At 43.4% G+C, this 21368-nt stretch overlaps 1 protein-coding gene across 8 annotated transcripts in view; it reads left to right on the top strand.

The window, feature by feature from the left end:
• Positions 1-21368, top strand: part of SEMA6D (semaphorin 6D) — a 228027-nt gene that overhangs the window by 183088 nt on the left and 23571 nt on the right. For 4 of the 8 annotated variants that reach the window (XM_074880242.1, XM_074880236.1, XM_074880237.1 and 1 more), the window contains exon 1: positions 17492-17532. The exons of 1 other annotated variant lie outside the window; for it this stretch is intronic. In XM_074880242.1, the coding sequence (XP_074736343.1) occupies positions 17515-17532 (18 nt within the window). In that variant the 5' untranslated portion in view covers positions 17492-17514. 3 more of the 8 variants (XM_074880239.1, XM_074880238.1, XM_074880240.1) reach the window with 3 other exon arrangements.

The raw sequence follows: 21368 nt of genomic DNA, 5'->3' as shown, positions 1-21368 counted from the left end.
GCTGTGGCCAAACCCAGCTTCACCAGGTACTTCTCCAAAAGAAAAGTTAACATCTCAGTTCCTTGCAGTCTAAATACATCTCTGAATCATGGTCAGATCTTGGTGCTTCTATTATCCATTATCAGTAAGCTGATCATACTTTTCTGCTTTTTTTTGCCACATAGTGGCATTTGCAGATGAGCCAGCTGGAAGTATGATATCTTGGTGAGGGAGAAACAGTTCACAGAGATGCATTGGTTTTTGCAAAAATTTCATCTGGGAAAGATTTGAATCTAGGAAGAAGGGAAGGAGAGGAAGTCCTTTATGCAAAATGAAATATCCAAGAGCATTGCTTTTGGTGCAGAGCTGAGTGGGAACCCACTACTAAGCCTCAGAAGTTTCTACAAAATGGAAGTATTGCCTGCTGGATAATTTTCTCCATTTCACAGACCAAGAAGGTCAGGTCTTAGCTGAAAAAGGAACTCAAGTCTTCCCATCTTGAAGTCAAGGTACACACTCTCTCATGCTTTCTCCTAAGCATTGTTCTGGCTCATCTCTATTAATTCACAAGAAGCCATCCCATATATTAATAGATAACTTGGCCTTGGAATTTATTTTGCAGGAGATTTTGTTATTGCCTCATAAACACAGAGGTCCCTTAAATTGTCATCAAAATACATCACCATAAAATTACTCAAGCAGTAGAAGAAAAAACCTGCTTCAAGTACTATGCTGCTCTTCTGTGAAATTCACTGTACTTGCAGGGATCTAACAGCTTTGACGTATTCTTTCACTGATACGAGTAGTCCAAAAGAAGCAATCACACTTCTGGCAAAAGATGATTTAATTTCCATGGGACTGTTTGCTCCAATCTAGTAGGACCATCTTAAGTCTTCTTATATGCAGCCAGCACTAACTGCTGTTCTTCACTACTCTGCACCTTAGACATTTATGTCCGAGTAAAGTAGCTGTAATTTATATCTGGGTAAAGCAGGGCTCTTGATTTGGAAGCACTTTCCATGGGTGTAAATGACAAGCCCAAGGCAGCAGCAAATCCAGCCCAGGAGATACACTTAGTCCATTTCAGGGAGGAGGGGAAGTAAGACTTTGATTATTGTGATCCCTACTGGGTAGGGGTTAAAGGCTGTGTGACACTTTGCAGGAGAGGAGAATTTTGGTTTTGCCGAGCCACGTTGCCTCGTTTCCCACACTTGGTGTGCAACATGCAGTGCAAGCAGGGAGCCCTGTGCACACCGCAGATGGAAGCATTTCCACAGGCTTCCTGCACCTTTGTGAAGGGTTTTGGGAACCTCCCAGATGTGCAGACACAGATGATGTTATGATATGAGCACTGCAATTCTCGGTAAATAAACTGTTGGAAAATGGCAGTACCAAATTAAATGGCAATAAAGCTTTTGTTGCTTCAGTTTTATGCAGGTTTTAAGTCAGAATCTGTGATGAACTGCATTGTCTATGCTTGCACCAAAATAAAGAGGGTAGCATGGCATATAAATAAGTTTAGCATTAGACCAGTATCATTTTCAAATTATGACTCACTAACAGAGTTTTACAGAAATTTGATTACAATTTTACTGCATGGAGGACTCTTTTGCATCTGTTTCACAGATATCCACCTTTTAAATTTTATTTAATTTGTATTGATTTTTCCTGCACTTTCATAAGCAGGCATCACACATCTGAGCACACACAAAAATGATTACTTAAGTGATGATTTAAAAATAATGGATGTACATTAGCACATGAATGATTAATTCCTTTTTGTGAGTACAAGCATCTAGGCTATGGCTGAGTAAAATATTGATGGTACAAAGGAAATGAGCTGTTTCTTAATTTAGTTTTGTTCTGGTAATGTGTAACTAATGTTGTTTCCTTCTAGCAGTATGCATTTAGTGACCCTTTTAAATTTTAATACCTAGTGATAGCTAAACTAATAGCTTCATGGGACATATAAGAGGGGATTTTGAAAAGATGCTGATAGAGTTTACATGCATTAATTTGAGACTCTCTGTAATGCATTTAATACAAATAGGTACTACAGAAGAACCTAGATAAAGTCTCCGTACACAGGCTGGCATTTCCCTAGAAAGCTAAGGCTTTTTTTGCATAAGATGCCTTGAAAGGTGGAGGTTTCATTGTCATGTTAGTCTCATGAGGCTGGGGCATACGAATCCCAGTTCATCAAGGCCTGATGCTCTTGTGACGCACTTGAGAGTGTGGGGATTTGTCAGACTAGTACAAAATGAGAGCAGGACTGCTCTTACCACCTGATACTTGGGCATATGTTTACACTAAATGTAAGGGACCTGAGCATGGAGATTAACCCTGTGCTGGACTTCTACAGCCTGAGTCAGAGATACCTACATTGTGGTTTCTCACTATTTCCACAGCTGTTGAGGTGTTTCTGGAAGTTTTTGCCATGACTACAGCATCCTGAAATGCCACAGTGAGGAGAAAGGCACTGAAACACAAGCACTACTCACGTGGTCCTGCCCACACCTTCACTTCAGAGCATGGCAGGCCAGGCTCACCCATCCAAAGCTTAAACCTGCTGCCCAGTCAAGCAGAGCAGTATGGGCTCAAAATCAAATAGAAACATTTTAAATACTCTGTAGATGTGGCTGGGCAGCAACACACGTGAGGACACAGGTTATGGTAGAGCACAGCTACAGGCTTTGAGGCTCTCAGATGGGAATACAACCTTGTTACTCAAGGTTGATATACAGACTGAATCACTGGCACTGCCTACCCACTGCCCATCTGTTAGAATGGCACTTTGCCCACCGACATGGTGACATGCCAGGTTTCATTTGAAGTAGGTGCCTTCTAACAATGGGTTTAGAAAGCAGCCTGTTGAAGACAGCAACTGACACTTCTTTCTTCAATAGGCTATTTTTGGAGTGGGAACACTTGCTGGCAGCAAGTGCAAAGGGCCTAAATCGGCTTCTGTTAGCTGCAAAAAAATCTCATTTGCTACAGTAACAGAAGGTTTGGGCTAAAAAGTAAAGCGATTGCTTCCATTTGCACTTGCTGGCCTTGCATGGGTATGTTTATTGTGGCTACTTAATCCCACTTTACCAAACTGCATGGCAATTTGCAGGTGAGAAAGGAAAAGGAGGTGGAGGAACAGTGTATTGCTTTTCAGACAAGAAAGGGTGCTTTTTTGTTTAATTTTAAACCATGATCCTTTGATATTTTCCACTGCTGCAATGGATATTATATGGTAATCCTGCCAGGACATTTTATACGTGAGGAAGAGTTTGAGGGTTGGTTCCCCAGGATGACATTTGAAAAATATAGTTCACATTTTTTTCATTTGGCAACTGAGAGAAAAGGGGGATCTTCATGCAGTCCCAAGAAAAGTCAACAGGCTTTCTGTCATCAGGTCTTTTTGAAAGGGTTTTGAAGATCCTAGGGAAAATGTAGGCTTTGGCTCTGTTGAAAGTCCATGAAGGGGTGTAGATCAGAGAGCAAGTTAACGCATGCAGTTCTCCCTGGTGACATTCTGGATACAGGATGCCTGAAACGTGGGCAGGGTGTAAAACCACACAGCTTTAAGAGCAGCCCAGATGGCCAGCAACCCCAGGAACACATGCACACGTGCTATCCTGATCCTTCTAGGAAGGATTTTGAATCTAAATTGTCAGCCTGACATCAGTGCCATGACATTACTGATAGGCAGGAGTGACATATGTTCCACCTTGCAGAGAGCTACTCGCTTGGGTCTGTAGTAAGAAGTAATATGGCCTCTTCTGACATGTCCAAAGCTCACCTGAGCTTGAGTCCTGACAATGTGATGTGATGGGAGTCTGAGCTTGACCATGGCTCTGACCTGCTCTCAAAGTCACCTGGCTGAGCACTGGACAGTCTGCTTTCTCCCCCTCTGCCTCTACTGTCCTCCCCCGACGCCACTCCCTTCTTCATCGCTCTGCCAGGACAAAGCACTGTCCTGCCTGGCGGTGGACTCTAAGCCTGGGGCAGTGCAGGGGGACTTGCCAGGTGGCCAGGTGCCAACTAAGCCTGTGCTTCATGCAGCTGGGTCCCCCGTACCACATATAGAGAGTGTTTCTGTATGGCCTGGCTACACGAGGAGCTGGAGACCTTTCCATCCCTCTCTGGTTTAGTGTTGAGCTCTTGGCCTGATGCACATATATGGCTAATGATGACAGGAAGGGAAAGGACCAACTAAGCATTCTCTGCCAGCATGCAAAGTACACATGCACAAAATCAACAACCACTGAGATTCTTCTGAACACAGGAAGTTATTCATGCAGCATCTGAAGTACTCAGATAAAATATCCTACTCTGAAACAGCTTTTGATAGGAAAGCTGAGAATAACCTGTAGTTATCTTTGGCTAGTGGACAGTAGAGACTTTATTATAAAATGATTTACTTGCTATAACATGGCTGCTAGAATCCTGGCACCTTTTTATGCAACTAATTAAAAAAAGTCAGATCTGTAAAAGGAGCTGAAAACTTTGGCTGGAGCCACAAATACTGTTTCTTCCATTGCTTCCCAGATAGAGAACCACTTTTCATGCCCTTCTCTTATCCACAAAGACACAGAAAAGAGGAGATCTGTAGCTAACAGCCACAGCAGCTACGACTGCATCACTCCAAGCAGCAGAGGGAATAGAGCGCCTGCAGCAGTCTCTGTGCTTGCCAAGAATGGAGATGTCATGGCTTACTTTTTTTTGAGCCACGTCAGATAATAATGTTGGCATTCCTACCTGAGACTGTTTTTCCAAGTCAGGCACCGTCCGGAGGATTTAGTAATAACTTGATCACTGGTTTCTTCTTTGTTGTCTATTTTTGCTATGTTAATTCTTCCGGTATGTGCTGCAAATAGGAGATTTTGTGGGATAGAATAGGTGCCACTGCTAATTTATATTGCCTTGGATCCAAAGTGCTTTCTACACTTTTGACCCCCCCCACACCCCTCTTCTAGATCAAGCCTCCTCCCTGACAGATCCTTTGCATGGCTGTTTCCTGCATGACTTGTCACAGACAATGGTATTTCCCCAGACTCCGTGGAGCTTTGCATCACTCAAGATTAGTGGGCTGACATGCACAGTCATACAAGCAGCTGGCAGACTGTGATCAGTGAAACAATGTGGGGATGAAATGGGCCACCTATCTCATTGTCACCTACTGTCACCTCAAAGGTGAAAATGTGTCATCTTGCACCCACCAAAGAAGTAAGATGTGTCCCAGGATCAGTAATATGAGAGTGGCTCTCAGACATGGTGCACCATTTCAAATGTTGATGGGGAGAAGGAGTAGCAGTTAACTCCAAAGGATCAAAGCCACCTGCACTCACTTTTGCCTCTTAGTTTTGATAATGTGGTATATAGAGAACAATAATTGTACTCACTCGCCTGCTGTAAGTAGAAATTTTTCTTCTGCACTAACATGCAAAGCACAGAACAGGGAAAAGGAAACCTTTAGTGGATGGCTCTGTTATGGCTACTCAGTAGAAAGGATTTTGCAGCCCACAGCTAGCACACAAGAAGGAACACTGAAGTACAGCAAAGCTAGAAGTCATTTTTCAAACAAACTGTAATATTAGATAAGGCCGTAAGTGTTGAAAAAATAATTAAAGGTATCCACCTATGCCTCAAGAACAAAATATCCTAGGATAAGTCAGATACTGAGATGTCAAGGGGCATACAATAAGCAGAAACTCAACATGCCAAAGGCAGCAACTCCTGTCATTACTGATTGTGTGTGGGCTATGAACTTTCTGTATGTGTCACAGAGGTAAAAGTAAATAGTTTGATCATCTTTCTTCAAACCTAGGATGAGACCTACCCTCTCGCTGGATAGGAATGCACTGGAGAAATGCGGCAAGGCTTAATTTCAGAGTTCAAGCAGATACAAATTTACAAGCACTTTGTTTATCCTTCTATTCTTAGTGATTACTGCTATTTTCTAAGCACCCTTCCTACATCAACCGTGAATAATGTCTGTCTGATCCTTTACAACTGTTTTACTGTCACCCAAACGAGGCAGGTTTTTGGCTCCTGAGTCAGTGTTAGGCTGGACAGCTGCTTAGCTGTGACAGCCCAAGGAGCTACCTCAGGCTTGCCCAAGGGAGATTCAGACTGTACTAAATTATATTCTTAGAGTCTTACTTAAGGCCTTAATCCATGGAGTTATATTTGGTGGGATAGTGAAGGAGCAAGATTTATGTGTGTCTGTGGATGCGTCTGTGTGAGTCTATACGTGCATGCATGCCTAATTGCTTGTTTTCTGTAATACTTAAACCTCGACGACTATAAAATGTTGTTAGCTGGTACCTGTGGACTCACCTTTGTGTAAGATGTGATTGTTGGTATACGAAGCCAAGCTGATTCATGTTGGATTTTATGGACTCTGGAATGTGTAATGTGATACTAATCTATAGATAAACTAATCTGCTGGTATTTATAACCAGTGAGCAATTGCCTCACCCCTTAACTGCAAGTTTTGAGATGTGTCAGTTACAGTAGATAGTAGCTTTACTGTAGCTATGAGCTGTTTGGGAACCTGTATGATTGGCTAAATTTCTAAGAGACTATTTGATTTACCCTAAAGAAAACATAGGTCTTGTCTTTGGTCATTCTTACTGATAGGGAGTAATTTTTTCTTCTGGGCCAGGACATAAAACACTTAAAAGTCTGGACCTAGTGAAGTAAATAAAAAGATAAAATTATCATCTGTTCCCATCCTACATTATCTTGTAATTTACACATAAATAACAGTGAAATAATAGAAAGTTTTCAGGCCTGTTCCTGTTCTGAAGGTCACTGGGTCTCCATAGGACAAGGGGGACTCATTACACAGAATCAATTACAGGATTAGGTAATCCCCTAAAATGGGACTGAAAAGTGATTTTCTGTAACAGAAGTTGCTATATATAATATAAATAGATAGCATTAAGTGTCTTGTCATCTTGTGATTATATGCCATGAACATAGATTTGTTACTAATACGTCTTTTCATCTGTCTATGCCTGGAAAAGGCAGCACATTTTACTACTAGTGAGGAAAAGTGTAGGTAAACACTGCGGATGGTGAATCTGTACTGAGTAGCAGTATGACAAATGAAATTTTGGAAATTAAAATTGTAGGCTGTGAGGAAGATCACCTATTAATCTTTGAAGTATGCCATTAAATCTAATTATAGTGTTTTGTTGATATTACCTTAGATGTTTGAAATGAATTCCCCATCAAATGATAGGTGATGTAATATACCTAACTGAAAAGCTAATCATTGTACAGAAAATGAGGTTTTCTTGCTTTCAGTGATTCCTGTAGGCATTTAAAGTGCTGAGGGGAGTTAGCAACACCTATGACTTGACACCTGGTGCCAAAGGGCACCATGGCAATGCCTTCAGCTTGGCTTTTCTGTTCCCAGCTCTCTGCCCTGTACAGCTGTCCCTCTCTGGGATTTTTTTTACAAGATTTTTCTTTTGCAAGGACCATGAATTAATCACATTTTACTATTGCAATGACCTTTGCAGGAAAGTGCCATGGCCAGAATTGCTGGCCTGAAAGAGTTGGTTTTTCAAAGTTAAGTCTGATGGGGAGCTTGCAGGCAGGAAAGACCAGTTTTACAAGACTGTGCCCAGTTATGTTTATTGCTCGAATCCCTTTTATTAGCTTTGACATACAGTCATGCAGATTTCACTCTAAGCACATTTCAAGTAGTAAAATACACAGGACAACACATTACAAACATTGTGTCTATGTCTTTTCCATCTTTGCTGACACGGGGTTCTCTCTGCCAGCCTCACAGCCTCAGCAGAGGAGGAACTTCTGGCCTTCTACGGCCTCAGGTTCATCTCTGCAGGATCCCACGTGATCCCTGCTGGCTGACCCACGTAGTATACTGCCAAAGCATTTAAAAAATTATTTGTTTTCCAATTATTTTTATTAATTACTGGCACATCTCCTCTCCCTCCCCAGAGGTAGATGGGGGAATTGGAGAGCCAGCATATTGAATTTCAGTCGGACTTTTGCCTAAGTATGAACTGAGAGCAGCTATTAGATTTATCATTTAAATGTTCAATATAGAGATGGTGTTCTGTATGCTTCTCAAGGTAAACTGGTGTCAGATGATCGTGGGTGGGCATGGAATAGTAGTGTGGACCCATTTCTTACACCAGCCGGAAAGATAAATGACAAGAGTGGAAGCATATGCACATGCTGATCCTATGCAGAGCCAGGATAAAGTTGCCAAGTTCGGAAGCACAGCCCATCAGTGTTAGCAGAAAATTATCACTACGCCTTCAAGTGACAGGCATACAACCTGAGATTTCTACACATCCCTCTAAATGAGGAGGCAGATTAGAAAGATATAAAAAAGAGACAACAATGATGTTAAATTGAAGTTTTGACAGTCAGAAATACCTTAAAAACAACCCTCAACACAGAACCCAAGAAGATGCTAAAAGAAAGCGTTGAAACTGTTTTGTGTCTTCCTGTATTTTACGAAATGCTAATCTCTTAAAAGCACCTCCTGTAATTTTCTGACAAGGGTGAAAAGGAGGGTTTCACGTCATTTGGAAAATATGAGGAAATTATTTTCTTTAAGCATTATAGAGAACTATACTCATGTGCTACCTGAATTAGATACTATTTACAGGGATAAAATTATGATGTCTTTTCTTAAACTTACCACTCTTCATATAGTACTTGACTTATAACCAATTATTTGCCTGTATCAACACAGCACAGGCCCGTTATATTAGCAATTTGCTATTTTTAGCCTATTTGTGTAAATCCTGAACAACAATGTTCTGAAATGTCTCACTTCTGACTTGTGTTGATACTGCTACAAGCTCAGGACTCAGAGAAGGAAAATGGTTGGCTCAGTTTTATTGCTTTGCCAGCCAAACATTGGGATTTTCAGATATTTCCCCAGGCAACAAGGTTTAGGGTGATTGAACAGGGATAGGATCTAAATGCACTCCAGGCAAATTAAAGACCCAGCTACTTGGGACCTAAACCATGGGGTATGAGGGTGAATAAGTGGCTACAAACAGCGCAGTAAGTACAGTAAGGGTTCGTGGAGACAGGGCGCTAAAGTCAGGAACCATAGGCATCCATCTAACAGAGGTGAGCATCAGAATACAGGTAATTCTGCATTGTGCAGCCGAACAGTGGAATACCGTAATGAGCTATCAGTTTCAGCTTATGTGGCTTTAACCCTGTTCTGGTGACGAGCTGTGAAGCATTATAGCTTGAGCTTCCTCTTTTCTACATTTATGCTCTTAAAAATCCAAAGGAGACAATTCTTCACCAATCGATAGGGATGTTTTTCTTGGAAATTGTTCTACATTTATTCACATACTATACATGCCTGCCCTGCCCTGTGCAATAGCTCCCCAGATATTGAGAAGGCATGAAGGCACATAAAACCAGAGCTGTATGGAAATAACTTTTCTAGGTTGTTAATAGAAACGAATATTATCGGGCAGACTAATATTTACCCCTGCTATGGGAGCATTACTCATTGAATAGCACCTTAAATTGTCCAACTAATTTTATGCACTCATAATAAATAAATTCTATTCTCTTTTATTATCAAACTTAATTACAGTCAAGGTAAGTCATAACATTCACACTTTGCAACTTAGATTTAAGGACACTGAATATAAAAACTGTGCATGTCTACTTCATCGGAAATTATATACCTGATCCATATTAAATTACCTACCAATTTCTCTATACAGTGCCATGCAGTAGGCAGATGTCTGAATGCACTAGTGAAATGGTGCTTTTTGGAGGAAAAAAAGAGAAGGGAAGAGGAAAATATTTAGCTAATATATAATGACTCTTAGTAGTCATCCTGGCACTGCTGTGATTTGACCATCCTTCTGTAACTGACATTTGCTGGTTTTATTGGAAATGACACAGATTAAATGAACATGTCTTCAAAATACAAATTTCACATTTCATTCAGAAGCCATCATGTCCATGTGTTAGTGTGCTGAGTCACTGATTCAGCTCCGGCTCAGGCAAGGAAAGGTTTCTCAGAGGGAAACCATCAATACCATTTTCCTCAGCACTTGGTATTTCCTAGGGATGCACCGTTTGAGCAAACTTTCCTGGGTGACCGTGCTCTGAAGGTAGTTTCTGAAATGTGCAAACTGCCCTGCACTGTGTGCACTTGCACTTTCTTACCAAATCACCGTGTGGCTGAAGTGGTGATTTTAATGAATGCCTGTGCTTGCTGAAATCAGTTCAGCCTTGGTTATAAACCCAATGGAGGCGTTCAAGCAGAATGAAATGTCTGGTTTAAACACATATTAGTTTAGTATTATCCGTATTTTAATGAAGCAGAACCTCAATTTGTTGTTCTAACAGATGGTGGTTCTTTTATCTGTATGTAAATTTTGAATATTTTGCTTACATTTTCAAATTGGTGAACAAGTGTTGCTTAAGTCTGTAAAACACTTAGAGGGTGAAAGTCCTTTAACAATAGGAATAATCCATAAACTATGCCTAAGAGATAGGGTGAGTAAGTGCTCTCATTACCATCTCATACACAGGGACAGTCTCACCGGAGCCAGAGCTGGTCCTCGGGCATTCCTGGCTCTTGGGCTGACACTCAGTCCATTTTATTGTGCCTCTGTACTTTCAGATTCTGCTGATGTGTTTCTTTTACAAATCAATCATTCTAGGGATAATTAACATTTAAAAGCCAGGTTTCTTTTAATTCCATTAGTATATTTGTGACAAGAAATGTGCTGGCAGAATCCAAAGGTTAAGAGTTACAATGAAGAACAAGCTTTAGGATAAATGAAAGTTAAGGCCTAAAATAGCCTGACAATACCCCATTAATCTGCACACTATTGACACAATAGTGGTCTGTTGTGTCAATGAGGATTTAAGAAGCTTTGCAGCACATGTTACTGATAGTTTATCATATCAATAGGAGCCTGCATATATTTGTGTTCAAAAACCTGTGGCTGTGGAATTCCCTGACTGCACACATATTGTAAGTGCACATACTTTAAATCCTTACATAAAGTGGTTTCTAGCCATGCAGCAAATTTTGAAACTATAATAAACTACCATATTTAAGTGTAGACACAAGATATTAGTCTTGGCTATACCAAAATCCTCTAAAATGCTGTACTTCAAACTGAAACCCTTTGCCCTACAGAAATGCGATCCAATTCTCAACATTGTGTCATCTGCCTAATTGAAGCAGAAGGAGATTTAAACCACATTAATCTCTCATCCTGATATATAGAAGCCTTGAGTCAGCTTGTGGCTGAGATGTATAGTGGGGAAGAAAGGTCCCTTCCCGAAGCAGCCCCTCTCAGAGCAGAGGGGAGTGCAGCCACAGCCCAAGCAGATGCCACAGGCTGTGCCATGTTTCCTGTGCCCCCGCTGCAGGGATAACCAAGCAGCATTGCTGAGTAATTTCTACATGCCAGTCACAAAAAGGACGTATCAAATGAAAAGATGGGTGGCTCTTCTAGGACTGCAGTTTTTATGGCTGGCACCACCATCAGGCATTTAAAAATCCAAGAAGCAAATCCCACACTTGTAATGCCCTGGTGTGGGCAGCTTGCACCCAGGTACCCATACCCTCTATAAATCCGCACAACAGTGGGTCTGCTCCGAGCATTTGACTTCCAGTGAAAAGGCCACAGAGCTATTCTGTGAACCGAATCCTTCTCTTTGAGGCACTCCAAGCTTTTTTGTCCTCAGGTTGCAATTTGATTCCTAACCAAGCGAGTAGTCTCTATCGCAGCATTTTCATGCACTGTGCAAATTTTGATGGTTTTCAGATTAGGGCTGTTCCTGAGAAAGAGAAAATAATGTCCTTACACCTTTAACCAGGCAGCAGCTCCTGGGGTGCAACATAGCTGCGCTGTGTTTGCTGTGAGGAAGCCCATAATGATCTCGCCTTAAGCCTGTCACCACTAGGAAACATCAGAGAGAGACAGCCAGGGACTGAGTTGCCAAAAACGTCCTATTCCCATGGCTGAGAGATTTTGTTGGCACCATCTCTAAAGAGAATTTACTATGGGCCAAATCCCGGCGCCCTTGCTTAGATGAATCTGTTCTCAAGAGGCAACGCTCCCGCTGCGAGTGGTGCGAGTGATCCTGCAGGATCAGCCCAAAACATTGCTGGGGAGTATCAAGCGCTCATCTTCCAGAGGGGCAGGAGCGTGGTGGGAGCGACCTGCCCAAGGACTTGCTGTGGAGGCAGTGCACAGCTGGGGAGCAGCAATCTGGGACTTGCATGTGAAAGACAGAGATGTTTCCACAGCAAAAATCTCTAAATTATTTTCGCTCAGAATTCCTCTGATTTCCCATAAAACAAGCACAGATGATAGAGCTTGGCGAGTAATCCTTTTTTTTTTTTTTTTCTTGCAGGGGCATCCAAAATATTTCGTGGCACTTTAAGCCTTAATTAATTTATCTTTCATGTGAAGAAAAATGAATTAGTGACAGCTATTTCCTGGACTTAATTTCTGGGATTAAACCCTTTGTTTCTGGAATATTTGAAGGGATTTTGGCCAGACACTTAAAAAGATGTCATTTCAAGGACAACCCCCTCCACCGCCCCCACCACCACCACACGCGAAGTACTCGTCTGCAAAATCGAGTCTCATTAGCCTGCAAAACGGCATGGCTCGCAATGACTTTTTCTTTCGAAGTAGCAATGAAAATTTCTGTATTAAGGAGCGAAGGTAGCGTCGGCGATGAACAAAACGCCTCCTTGCTGGCTTCGCCCGGCTGTTTATCTCCGCGGCGGCGGAGGCGGGACGGGCGCGGGGCCGGCGGCAGGGGGGCAGCTTCCCCGAGGTGCTTTGGGAGGGGTACAACTGCCGGAGAAGTTTGCCGGGGCTCCGCGCGCCGCCGGGGCCGGGGCCGGGCCGCTCGGTGGCGGCGGGAGCGCGGCCGCGCCCGGCGCTGCCCGCGGCGGGGGCGGGGGGGGGGGGGGGGGCAGCGGCCGGGGCGGGGCCGCCCCCGCCCCGCCATGGCGCGGCTCGGCGCGGAGCTCCGCCGGCGGGTGCGGTGAGAGCCGCGGCGGGGCCGGGGGGAAGGCGGGCAGCGGGAGGGGAAACCGAAAAGTTGGCCGCGGCAGTGGCGGGGCGCGGTGTTTGCGCGGAGATGGGGGGCGGAGCGAGGCCGGGCGCGGCGGGACAGCGCGACGAGGGGCGGGCGGGAATAAATACATTAAAGGCAGGGGAGGGGAGGGAAAAGAAAAGGGAGGAAAAAAAAAAAAAAAGGCAGGCGGGAAGGGGTGGGCTCTGCGCGGTGCGCCTCCCCCGCGCTGGCTCGGCCCCGAGCGGAGCGCCGGGATGGGGCGCCCGGCGGGGGACGGCGGGCGGAGGAGGCAGCCCCGCCGGCGGGCGGCGGCCGTGGGCAGCGGCAGGTACGCGGGGCCGCGGCGGGAGCGGAGCGGGCGGCCGCTGTGGGAGCCGGCGCTGGCCGGAGAGGGGGGAGCCGAAGCGGAGCCGTTCGGTTTCTCCCCAGCGAAATCGCCGCGGGGCGCTGGGGGTGAGTCTGGGCTAGCGCGGGGCCGGGGGCTGAGCCGGGCCGGCCCCGGGGGCTCGGCGCTGCCGGCGGGGCGGCGGCGCGGGCGGCGGCGAGGCGTGATTTACGGGCTCCCCGGCAGCGGCCGGGCGCTGGGAGGCAGAGGGAGCCGCGTTTCGAGCTCCCCATCAATTATGGATGGAAACAAATGCTAGAGTCAGTTCGGAATTATCGCCGGGCAGGGGCAGGGGTAGCTCCGCTCCGTCCTCCTCGCCTCCAGGTGCAAACAATGATCCGCTCAGGTGTGGAGCGGAGAAACTTTTTTTTTGGGGGGGTGGGGGCAGGGGCGTTTCATCACTGCAGAAACCGATACAGCTGCTTTCACGGAGTAATTAGAAAGGGTTTAAAGCCTTCTTTATTATTTATAAGCGCTGGATGGAAATGAAAGGTCACAGATATTTCTAGGTGGATATTATGCCCGTGTTTTAAAGGGTTGCGGGGTTGTTGTGCTGGGTACGACTGTCATTCTGTTTTATCTTGTGAGTTGAAAAATGCGACTAAGTATGCTTTTAGGTTGATGTATTGAAAATATTGTAGTTTCCGGTGGATATCCCACTTGTTAGCGTGAATGTAGCTAGTCTTAAATCAGTGGTTTGCTGCCGATCTTTGAGTTGTTTCTTACTTCTGGTCAAGATTATGTCTGTATCACAGGCGTTAGCCTGTGAGTAATTTGAGGAAAATTCAGCCCTCAGTGTGTAAAGTCATTTGTATTTGTATGTGTGTATGGCTTAGAATACATTTACTTTTGAGCATAGCACCAGCAATGATGGTTCATAATGCTCACATATGTGGCACTTGCTGTACTGATGGTATTGTAGCTTATCCATGTACACACACACACACGCTTCACGCATAATGTGCAGGAATTACAGCAAACTTCCTCCAAAATACTGTTCGATGCTCTGTAAACGTGTGGCTTTTTTTTTTTTTTTCCTGCTTATTTCCTTTGGGGAGAAACACGGGTCATTATTGGGATACCTTTGTGTTCTAAGTTGTTAGTCTTTCCTTAATAATGTTTATTAATTCACTAAAATATTATTTGAAGGAACAGCTTCCTACTGTCTTAGAGGCTTTTACTGCTGGTCCATTGCTCTCACATACAAATACTTTCACAGAGAATTTTCTGAGGTTCTCTCCTTTTCCCAAGTCCAACAGGAAGCTCATTGTAAAGCTTTGCAATCACTTTTGTGGCAAAAGAGAATAGACGTTTTTCCTGCTTTATTCACACTCTAAAATTCTATGCACCTCTAAAGTCTACTTAAGTTACTTTTCAGTAAATTAAGTTGGACGTAATCATGTTTAATGTAGTAAGTGACAGGCATATTTTGTTATGTTGGCAGATACTGTATAAACATTTACTCTGGCTTAGATAAATACAAATTGCCAGTTGAGTGCTCTGATTTCTAAATAATCATGAACTTTAACACTTCTTATATTAACTAATATAAAACGCAGCTATTTTAAAAATAGGGAGAAAAAGTTTGTAGTAAGAATTTATTAGTATTCTGAATTATGCAGCTCAGATTTGTTTTCAAAAGGATGGCCAGAAACGTATAACCCAGAGGCTCTAAATTGGTCTGTTTAACTGGCTTCTCACTTTCATCTGCACCTTTAGTTACAGTGAACAGCTACCTTCCTCCCTCATATCCTGCAGTCTGTCACTACCTGTTCTCATTTATGGTTGAGATGCAACAAAGATAACATTTTCTAAACGTGCTTTGTGTGATGCAGGAGTGTGTGCCAGGAATACAGTGATGGCCCTGTCAAAGCTCCACAAACCAGCTGTATGGCTGCGGGTTTTTTCCCCCCTAGCCTCTCGCGCCCTTTGAGCTGGACCATCTGAATGTTTCTATCTCTTTTGTATGGCTGATCTGAGCCGACTATTAAAGCAGATACTTTAGCCCTTGGAGCTGCCATAACTTTGATGTAGACTTACGAAGAGCACACATTTAGATAGAATGCTTAATTATATATGTAGTTAATTCTGACTGAATTGGTCTTCGATCTGATCGGTCCTGTCACATGAGATATGTGAAGGTAAAGAAAAGTACGTCATAGAGGCTCACTTCAAAGCTTCTATTAGGCATTTGTAACAACATATCTTCCAGTCTTACTATAGTTGGTCATATGCAGATTGCAGCTCTTGATTTTTATTGGGTTTTTAATTCTTTTCAAAACATTATTGCACTTAACACAGGATTCAGCATCCCTTGAAGTCAGGTGAAGCCCAGTTAGCTGGACAGAACCTGTATAGAAATGTTGAAATGCTTTGGATATGCTTCGTTCTGAAAAAAAGAAATTTGAAATCTGAAGTCAAGTGGAGATCATATGAGAATATGGTCAGTTTTCATCAAGTGTTGTAGAAGTGATATGACAGAGACTGTTTCAGTTCTAGTCTTTCTCTGTAAGACAAAGGAAACGGTTACATCAACAGTTACATCAACAGCGCTCCTATTAGCTTCTGTTGAGCTTACTTATGTTGCAGTCTGATATTTTTCAAGGAATATACTATGTGTTTGCTTTGCTTACTGAACAGAGGAGGTGCTGGTTGATTACAAAATTGTGTGTTAAACATACCTATAATTCCAGTTTGAAAAAATCAGATGTCTTTCCATTAGATAAAGTAATAATTTGCTCCACGAGTAATTAAGAAAAGATGGAAGGCGTATTACTTGCATTGGATAGTACAAGTTATTTTCAGTCTTAGCAGCTCTGTATGTAATTAAAACAGTTCAAATGTTGCTTTCGTCAAAACTGCTGTTAGAACAGATGATCTCTTCTTACGCATCAGATGAGCTACTGCAGTTACCGTTAAAATCCATCTAAGCCATTTTATTAAGTTGTTACTTGTTCTGTGAATAGCTGCCAGCCTTGAGTTCAAAAGAAAGTAGGTTCTGATTTGTTCCCATGTCACATGGAAGAGGTGTGCAGTGAAAATTGTATTGTTGCCCTTCCGATGCTGTTTTCTGGAGCTGTGTTGTCTGCTGTAGCCCACTTTCCCTCCTTGTGGCTTGACAGTAATTACAGTACAGCTAATATCAGAAGTTGATTCAGTTTATTCAAACCGGAAGACTGTTGAATTGTCCCACTTCCAAAGTCAAATGTTTGTGTTAACCACAGAGATCGAATCTGTAGTGCACATATATAACATAGGAGTAGTGTTTATTTCCCTAACTTTTCTATTCCATTCGGCTTTTGTTAACTAACCCAGATTAGCATTTTAACAACCCTGAAGTGAACTTCTGCCATTCTCCTTGCTTGGACAGTGTGTGTAGACCATCCATCATCCTGTCCTTGGCCACAACAGGCTACTGGCTCCATAACCATTTGGAGCTACACAGAAACCATCCGACTGTGAACAGCACAGCTGGCTACAGCAATTTTTTCTTCCACACCACTGGCAGCATTGTCTGGCTATGGTAACTAAAGTTAACATCCAGAACGTGAAGTTTCTTTAGTCTTGGCACCCCTGCCCAGCCCTGCTGCAGCTCAGTGGGCACACCTGCAGAAGGGCTACAAAATGGCTTCGAGGAGTGAGGCAACCGCTGGACTCATTTCTTTTCAAGGCTCCAGTTTGGAGACAGCAACCTGTTGTTTGGAGTGGGATTACATTAACTCCGTACTTACTCGAGAGGGAGCTTGCTAGCTGAATCCTGCGCTCTTTCAATTTGCAGGTCGGGGTGTGCTTTGAAAGCCGCCAGCTAAAGAAACAGAACTTGCTGCTTTAACTTAGCCACGCAAACTGCCAAAGAGCACAGAAAGAAATGGAGAATTTCGGCTGTGTATTTCACACATTCTTGTAGAAGCCTTTTTAGTTCCACAACGGAAGCCATGTGATTTCACAGGATCTGTGCCCAGACTGTAATACTTGCTACAGATGCTTTCCTTGGTTTGTTTTGCAGATCCACGAATGCAATGGGAAAGAAGTCGTTACAGGATTTATTGTTTTAATTTTGATGTGTGCTGTGAATGGCAGGTAACCAGCAGGTGAATGTACTTGTGGCTCTCTGTTGATTTTACTTGTTGAGGTTTTTTGCATAACTTAAATAAAACGGCCTAGCATGGCTGGCTGTCATGTGTGAGCCATAGCTTTCTTGCTAGAAGAGAACTCTTGCTTTCAAGAGCAAAGGAGGTCAAGAGGTGTTACCAGGCAGGGAGGGGCTGGGTGGAAGTGGAGGAGCAAAGAAGTGGTGGTGGAAGAGGAGGAGCAAGGAGCTCAAGCAAGCAAGTGACATTTGTTCTGTCCAAAATGGTTACAAACCTTGTAAATGAAATCAGTCCCTGGACAGCTTTGATTTATATTCTCACACAGCAGATTGGCCTTGGTCTGCCTGACCTTGGTAACATTACAGAGGTCGTATTTGCACACAGATACTCTTCTTGCAAAAACGGTTGTTGTTGCTGTTGTGGTGGTTTGTTTTTTTTTTTTAACTGTTGCATCTAAGAGCCAAATTGCAGCCCAGGTTTCTAACTTGATAGGCACTGGATAAACACAGAATAGAAATAGGATCCTGTTCCCCACAGTGGATGGTTTAAGAGAAGAGATGGCAGATGGGTACAGTCAGGCAGTGGCCTCTAGAAGCAGGAGAGCTGCGTTGGCCTGCATAATCAGCAGCCGTGTTAGCACACGAGCTGCCTAAACATAGCCGAGCTGTGTGTGTTGGGGAAAGGGGGCACACATGCTTGTAGACATCAGAGGCAAAGGAGAGCTTTGAAGAGGGCTTGGGATGAGAATGAGGAGTTAATTGGCAGATGCATGTTGGGGGGCTTTTCAGGTGCATGAGGGACAGCACAGAAGCAAACACAGAGGTGCTCATCTGCAAGGGTAACAAGTGAGCAGCAGGGACCAGCATCACAGACTGGCTGCCCACCAGAGGTGGGAGTGAAACCTCAGAAGAGATGAGAGGTGATCAGCTGGTCACTCAGCTCAGCTATTACTGTAATAATAGGCTTTTCTCAATGTGAGCCACATAGTTCATCTCTTTTATGCCAAATGGTCATGACAGCTGGCTCTCTGCTTTCCTCAGCAGCAGTAAGGTACCAGCTCACACCTCCATTGGGTAGGACCTTTCTCAGAGCTTTATTGTCACATGAAACAAAAGGTGTTTTTGTCAAGTGCTGCTGCCACACTTTCCAGACGTGTTTATGGGTGCTGGTGGTGGACAGGGACTGCAGCAGCTACAGCACCAACAGAAAGTGTTGCTGCTATTTCTGTGTATGTCTATCATGACAGATGTACTTTGGGGTCAAAAGAAAATTCTCACACTTGTATTTCAAGCCCTTATATATCTCTCCACTTGGGTACCCCCTTCCCATGTTGTGTGAACACTTATGTATCCTATCAGGCTGCGTAACCATCCCGTTTTGGGAGACTACAGAGAAGAAAAGTGTGTATTTAACTTACAAAAGCCTCAGGGTATAGTTAAGGCTGCAGTATTAACATTTTAGATGGGTGTTTGAACGTAGCCCAGTGTTAGTCAGGGAGCTGCGACTGCCTGTTAGTGTAATGGTAGTTAAAGACAAGAAAGGGCTGTAAGCAGTCCCGCATGTCCCCTCAGTGTTGTGGCACCCGAGTGTTAAACACCAGAGTACTGCCTGGTGGGTCAGGGAGGCTCAGTGCCCTGTGGAAGTGACTTGAACCAACCAAGCTGCAAGGCAGGAGAGGGCACTCTGGCTTTCCAGCAGTTGTCCAAGAGTCAGCATTGGCACCCCTTGCAAATATAGCTCTTTTGTGTATTGCCAGCTGCAGACAAGTGACGAAGAGAAGGGTGAGGATAAGGGAGGAAAAGCAGTGGTGTGAAAGTCATCAACAGTGTGTGAACAATGTCCCCAGGTGTCTCATGAAAGGAGTAATAAGGGGGGAAAAAAATCATCTTGCAGAGTTGAATGGTTTCTTTCAATTTGCAAACTTCTGCTCTCTGACAGTTTCTTTAACCCAGCACGTGTTTATCAAAGATTAACACTGAAAAGCTAGTAATTTGTTTTTGCTCAGTAAATCATATTTTCTCCATAAAGTAAATGCTGTGTGGATATTTTTAGCATTATGTAGGTTTTTTCCTTAATGATAACCCCTGACAAAAAGAATCAAATCCCATGCTTTAGGGATTAATCTGATTCCCTGCAAGGGTATGGATAGAATTTTTTTTTTGTCTTGTGTACTACTATACAGATTTTACTGTGAGAGTGGATTAAGGCTTTTCCTCCCCCTAAAGCATCAGGTTTTCATCCTTGCCAAAGACATAACAAGCACTGCTCGTGACTGAACAGCAGTCTTAACATGGCAAACTATGCCAACGCAAACCTCAATGTATTTGGTGCAGCTGTAGAGGAAAAATAGACCTGCAGGCATATATAGTGTGGGGGTCAGCTATGATTATCTAGTCACATTCTTGCACTGGTCCAATATTACTAGTGATAACACAAAGATTTAGGGAAACATTGCAATTTTAGTGGGATCTGGGGAGGCCGATACGGAGGAGAGAATGGAACAGGCTGTAATGTAAAGCTTTAAAGCCCTAAGTCTCATTCCCTGATTTGCCACAGATTTCCTTGTGACCTTGATTCAAGCACTTGCAGTCCATATGTTACTGATTTGAAATTTAATTTTTTTTTTTACTTTTAAAGATCTGATCTGTAGCTTCTCTGTGACTCACTAGTCAAAATGCCAAAGTAGTGTGATGCAAATACTTCCCTGCCTTACAGGGTGAATGTTATCATGAGGTGATGTAGCCCAGGTAAAAGACAGAGGGGAGGGAGAGCTGGTGCCCAGCATGGCTGTGTCCTGTTCCAAGCAGCTGCCAAGTGTGGGCTCCACAGATTGCATTTGTTTGTGGAAAGTGGGTAGTTCTGTGATGCAGAGAATTCCCCAAACGGATGTGATGCAGCACAGGGACAAGCTTGATGCTCAAGCTTGGGACCCAGACCGGGATAGCCATGGCTGCACATTGCACTGATCCTGCCTCCAACCCCAAGCTGGCAAGGATATGGGTATAATTTACCGAAATACATTTATATCAGTTTAATAACTTCAGCAGACTGTAGGGCAAGAAATCAGCTGGATCAAATCCTGTACTAATATATCTGATTTTTTTAAATAAATAAAAATAAGTTTTTCACCACTACCCCTCTGCATTCTTGATAAGCCAGGTGCTTCCAGAAGACCCTCAGCACAGGCACCTCTCAACATACCTCTGCTCCTCCAGCTGTCCCCAGGGTCTCACAGCATGGGCACCAGTGTTCCTCCCTCTCCCATGTGAATATGTATATACATACGTTTACAAATACACACTCGGAGACTTAAAAAGCAGCAAATGTAATAATGTGATCCAACTGTTCAGTGCTAGGCTAGAAAGAAGTGTTTTTCTGCCATTATGTGAAAATTTAGCGTGACTGGAACAGAGTCTGCATTTGATTAGGCAATTTAAGAAATGTAAGAGACTTCATACTGTAGGGCAGTACTGCAAAACAATTGCTCGGAACATGTTCTAAAATTGGTTTGCCTTCACCAGATTTTCATGTGTTTCTGCACGACATCTCAAATGGAAATATGAGCAGTCACATGGCAAGTGACTACATTTTGGTATTATGGTAAATAAAAGCAGCAGTTTAAACAATTACTCCAAATTCTGAGTAGCCTCTGAGATGAAAAAGACAAAACTCTCCCTCTCTTTACTTTCCAGCCTGGGAAAGACATTTCATAACACATCCTTTCACTGGTGTAGTTAATCTTTAATGCTTAACAATATAATAGTAATTGTTAACTTTGAGCTTAGGCTTCCTCCAGGTTTGCATGCCTGCATTTTGTACATGTAATTGATTGTGCC

This window comes from Strix uralensis, chromosome 11 (assembly GCF_047716275.1).
Source record: "Strix uralensis isolate ZFMK-TIS-50842 chromosome 11, bStrUra1, whole genome shotgun sequence".
NCBI classification, from domain to species: domain Eukaryota; kingdom Metazoa; phylum Chordata; class Aves; order Strigiformes; family Strigidae; genus Strix; species Strix uralensis.
This window is presented reverse-complemented; position numbering and strand designations above follow the sequence as displayed.